Consider the following 5608-nt stretch of genomic DNA (forward strand, 5'->3'; position numbering starts at 1 on the left):
AGACTATTGAAGAAAAGAAAGCCTTCATTCACGAAACCCACCTCTGTTTCGGATGTCTCAGAAAGGGACACATGAGTAAAGACTGTAGAAGAAGACATACATGTGGTACGTGTGGTCGAAGTCATCCTACCTGCTTACATGAAGAAAGGGATAAAGCTCCTTCAAAGGACCCTAAAGGAGCATCTACGAATGTTCAAGCAAGTGAGGAAGTTCATAAAGTCATGACCACGCACTCACTCAATGTTCTCCTGCTACTTCCAGCATTGTGCCAGTTTTCATCTCTACAGTGGACGAACCCCAAAGAGAAGTACTAACTTATGCTCTACTTGACACCCAGAGCGACTCAAGTTTCATCTTGGAAGATCTTCTTGAAAGTTTGAATGTTGTCTCACAACCTGTGCAATTGAGGCTCAGCACCATGACAGCTGCTGACACGATCACTGCCAGTAAGAGAGTCTGTGGACTTAAAGTAAGAGGACTACAATCTGCAAGTTCTATACCACTACAGCAAGCATACACAAGAGACTTCATTCCAGTGGACAAGTCGTATATTCCCACCAAGCACACAGCGCTTCAGTGGAGTCACCTCAGACACTTAGCAAGTCAGCTGTCACCACTTTTGAACTGTGAAGTCGGACTTTTAATTGGATTTGACTGCCCATCTGCTCTAGCTCCCTTGGAAGCAATTATAGGTGGTGAAAATGAGCCTTTCGCGCAAAGAACTGTGCTTGGGTGGAGTATTATAGGCCTGTCTAATCCACACCTTGACCGACAAGGAAATCAGAGTTTTGTCCACCGTGTTGCAGTAAAGGAAATACCTGTCCCATCGGCCAATGATATCCTGAAAATTCTTGAGTCAGATTTCAATGAAAAAGCTTATGAGGATAAATGTGTGTCACAAGAGGATGTTCGTTTCATACAGCACCTCAGTGCCAATATTCATCAGAAGGATAATGGACATTACGAGCTTCCTCTCCCATTTAAGTGCAGCAGCCGACCCTCACTACCCAACAACAAAGGGCTAGCAACTGCTCGACTACAACACCTAAAGAAACGGCTCAAGTCCAATAAACAGTATTATGATCACTACAAGGCTTTCATGGAAGAGATGATTATCAAAGGTGATGCAGAACAAGCTCCAGCTATACTAAGTGGAGAGACAGTGTGGTACATCCCACACCATGGGGTGTACCACCCTCAGAAACCAAACAAGCTGAGGGTGGTATTCGATTGTTCAGCAAAGTTTCGTGGTATATCATTAAATGACACACTTCTGACTGGGCCTGATCTAACCAATTCCTTGGTGGGAGTGCTGTGCCGTTTCAGAAAGGAGCCAGTTGCAGTTACCTGTGACATAGAGAAGATGTTTCACCAGTTTCTCGTCCCACCTGATGAACGCAATTACCTGAGATTCTTATGGTGGGAGGGTGGAGACTTGGAGAAAGAGCCTCAAGAATATCGCATGGCAGTCCACCTCTTTGGTGCCACGTCTTCACCTGGGTGTGCTAATTTCGGCCTAAAGTACCTGGCACAGCAGCACAAGGTTAACTATCCTTCAGCCTCAGCATTCATTGAGAAGAACTTTTATGTGGATGATGGGTTAACCAGTGTTCCCTCAACCAGTGAAGCCAAAGAACTAATAATGCAAGCTCAAAGAGTGTGTAAACATGGAGGTTTACGGCTTCACAAATTTAACTCAAATAAGGAAGACGTTCTGAGTTGTTTAAACCCGTTAGAAAAGGCAACAACATCAAAGCCTCTTGACTTTAATCTTGAAGCAACACCAGCTGGACGTGTACTCGGCATTCAATGGTCAACAAAGGATGACACATTCAGTTTCAGCATCGACCTTAAGGATCAACCATTGACTCGCCGTGGTATTCTGTCTGTTATAGCCTCTCTATATGACCCTCTTGGGTTTGTCGCCCCATTTATTCTACAGGGAAAGTGTATCCTACAAGAACTTTGTCGTAGAGGTACTGAATGGGACAACGAACTTCCTGATGACTTGCGTCCTCAATGGGTGGATTGGAAAAACGATCTTCTGAAACTCAAGGAAGTATTGATACCAAGATGTTATCACCCACATACCTTCAGTGAAATAGTCAGAACAGAGTTACACCACTTCTCTGATGCGAGTAATGTAGGATATGGTGCTTGTTCCTACCTCCGCTTCAAAAATGAAAAGAGTGAAGTCCACTGCTGTCTGGTGATGGCTAAAGCCAGGGTCTCACCTACAAAGGTCATAAGCATTCCCAGGTTAGAACTCTCAGCCGCTGTCATATCTGCCAGAATGAGTGTCATGCTGAAAAATGAGCTGGAAATGAAGATTGACCAAGAGTTCTTCTGGACAGACTCGCAGGTCGTTTTAGCATACATTAACAACGAAGCCCGTAGGTTTCATGTTTTTGTCGCAAATCGAGTGCAGCTGATACGAGATGTCACAGATCCTAGTCAGTGGTGTTACGTAAATACAACAGATAACCCTGCTGATTATGCATCTAGAGGGCTTAATGCGTCTGCCATCTCTACATCAATGTGGTTATCAGGACCCAAATTCCTGTGGGAACAGGAAGTAAATGCAACACCATACACACCTGTGAACCTGCTTGTCGGTGATCCTGAAGTTAAATTAGTCCAAACCTTTGTGACCTCCGTCAGAGACGGAGCAGACATCCTCAGTCGCTTAAGTCGATTCTCTTCTTGGTCTATGCTTCTAAGGGTGGTTGCAAGAATAAACAGATTGGGCCACAAACAGATGTACAACGGTGATCATGTGACAGTTGAAGAACGTGAGAGAGCTGCTAAGGTGGTCATCAAGCTTGTACAGCAGCAAGCATTCTCAAAGGAAATGCAAATAATTGAAAGAGGAGAAGCTCTACCAAATTCAAGCGCACTGTACCCTCTGGATCCTATTTTGGACAATGGCATCCTCCGTGTTGGTGGGAGGCTAAAACACTCATCTCTCAGTCAAGATCTAAAACATCCTGTAATACTTCCAAAAGGTAACCACATCACTAAACTAATTCTGTCACATTACCACACCAAAGTTCGTCACCAGGGAAGAAGCCAAACTCAAATGGAGTTAAGAATGAATGGATTCTGGATCATTGGAGGCAGTAAGTCCGTCGCTAAATTCATACACAAGTGTGTGCAATGTCGGAAACTCAGACGACCAGCTGAAGAACAGCGTATGGCAGAACTTCCCAGAGAACGTGTTGAGGTTTCCGCTCCATTCACGTACTGTGGTATGGACTGTTTCGGGCCATTTATTGTGAAGAGAGCTCGTAAGGAGCTTAAGAGATATGGCCTATTATTCACTTGTCTATCATCTCGTGCAGTCCATATTGAAATGATTGAGGACCTATCTACAGACTCCTTTATCAATGCCCTAAGGTGCTTTATCAGCCTCAGAGGAGCAGTTCGCAAACTTCAGTGTGACCACGGCACTAACTTTGTTGGAGCTAAAAATGAATTCGCAAAATCACTGAAAGAGATTGACACCAACGCCTTAGAGATCTTTCTTACAGAAAGGCAATGCGAGTTTGTCTTTAATGCTCCTTCTGCAAGCCATGCTGGAGGTGTCTGGGAGCGTCAGATACGTACTGTGCGAAATGTACTCAATGCCACACTTGCTTTATGCCCAGGCAGGCTTGATGACGCATCACTCAGAACGCTGTTCTATGAAGCAATGGCCATTGTAAACAGCCGCCCTCTAACGGTAGATGGGATTAATGATCCAAATTCACTCGAACCATTGACCCCAAACCATCTGATAATGATGAAATCTGATGTTGCTCTTCCACCTCCAGGAAAGTTTGTAAAACAAGATGTGTATGCCACTAAAAGATGGCGCAGAGTTCAATACCTAATCGAACAATTTTGGAGTCGTTGGAAGAAGGAATACCTTCTCAACATTGCAGCACGTCAGAAATGGCATATTCCTCGCCGTAACCTTCAAGTGAATGATGTTGTAATCATCAAAGACGATATGCTTCCCAGAGGTCAGTGGCAATTAGGCCGAGTGGTGGAAACCAGTGAAGGAAGTGATGGTCTTGTAAGGCGAGTTAAGTTGCAGTTAGGGGAGCGAAAACAAAATCAATGCTCCAAGCCCACAGTCATTGAAAGGCCCATCCAAAAATTGGTGGTACTTATTGAAAATGAGTAATCAGCGACTGCTTTGTGATATCATTGCATCAGACCATGTAATTAAGTTCTATAAAACCTAACATTTTAGACTTCACATGCATAAAAACTGTGAAGGCGGTCATATTGATGTTCAGAAATCATGTTCTGATTCATTCACAGTTTGTTCTGTTCTTTCATCATCTCATAATTGGTGGGAGTGTAAATGACCGCAAAAATATGTATGTGTGTGTCACTTTAAATGTGTTGTGTGTGCGCACGCACGCTCTCTACGTAACGTAAGCTGTAACGCAGGTAGAAGAAAGAGGTGCGGACGAGGAGCACATTGTGGTTCTCACATGGCGTTTACAAAAGTTTGAAATATATATTGTAAAAAGTGGATGCACTTTACGTTTTGGTTCATCTAGTACCCTTTGGCAAGCGGAGCGAGGTATGTGTCTTTATTGTGTGTTTTGCATGTTGTATTTTAAAGTAATATATAATTTCGTATGGCACGTGTTATTTGTCGCTCTTTTGGTTAATTTCTCATGTATGTAATAATTTATTTGCCTTTTGGGTATCTGTAAATGTGTATTTGTTTAAGTAATCTGTCATTTGTACATACGTTTTTTATTTATGAGTATATTGTTTCTTTATGTAGTTTCACGGTGCTACAACACAACGTTTCTCGAAGTCACGGTTAATGGCGCTCAAAGCGAGCGAAATAAAGAAGATTAAGCACCCGTCGAAACTCTCTGTCTCGTTTGTCGACGCCAAGGGGCTGCTACAACTCGTTCCCTGAGATACGGAACGAGTACTGCGTATGGGGAAAAGCTCCTTTTTTCCTCGATACTGAAGCCTTTTTTCAATAACGCAGTGCAACTGCACTGCCATTGGTTTAATCTGTAAACTTTTTTAAACCAATGACAGCGCTGCGTAGCTGCGCGAGCCTGTGGCGATGCAGCGCGCCAAAGCCCGCCAGAATGGGCGGGGCGAATGGCTATATAAGCAGGCAATCGCCAGAGGAAATCAGGTCATACGACTGAAGCGACGACACTGAACCCGCAGCCTCGTGGCACGGCATATAACGCAGTACTCGTTCCGTATCTCAGGGAACCGAGGTTACGTTCGTAACCGAGTACGTTCCCTTTCGATACTTCACTCATACTGCGTATGGGGAACGAATTCAACCGCGCCGTGCCACGGTAGGGAACGACAAGACTTAACTTGAACACCCTGGGGTCCAGAGGATAAGTGAGAGGGCCGGAGCCATCGAACCCTTGACGCTACACTGCTGAGAGGGAGCTAGCTCCCTGGAGGTGGTATGATGACAGAGTCTGCTAGAGGCTGTCGTATCAAACCGAAAGAACCCGAGCATGCAAGGTCGGGATATCCAAGTTATAGAACCTGACAAAAGTGGACGGCGAGGACCAGCCGGCCGCCTCACAGATGTCCTTGATAGAGACACCACTAGACCAGGCCC

The 5608-nt window shown here is 44.6% G+C and overlaps 1 protein-coding gene across 2 annotated transcripts; it reads left to right on the forward strand.

Moving 5' to 3' along the window:
- Positions 1-231: 231 nt before the first annotated feature.
- LOC113098943 (uncharacterized) lies at positions 232-4912 on the forward strand. 2 transcript variants are annotated; one of them, XR_003289242.1, is made up of 2 exons: positions 232-4576; positions 4787-4912. XR_003289242.1 is itself a non-coding variant. In XM_026263989.1 (2 exons), the coding sequence occupies exon 1, from the start codon at positions 419-421 to the stop codon at positions 4166-4168; it is 3750 nt and encodes a 1249-aa protein (XP_026119774.1). In that variant the 5' UTR covers positions 232-418; the 3' UTR covers positions 4169-4202; positions 4236-4868. The 2 variants fall into 2 exon arrangements, 1 of the variants encoding a protein (XP_026119774.1); XM_026263989.1 differs by having other exon boundaries at positions 232-4202; positions 4236-4868.
- The last annotated feature ends 696 nt before the right edge of the window (positions 4913-5608 follow it).

This window comes from Carassius auratus, unplaced genomic scaffold, assembly GCF_003368295.1.
Source record: "Carassius auratus strain Wakin unplaced genomic scaffold, ASM336829v1 scaf_tig00216763, whole genome shotgun sequence".
NCBI lineage: Eukaryota > Metazoa > Chordata > Actinopteri > Cypriniformes > Cyprinidae > Carassius > Carassius auratus.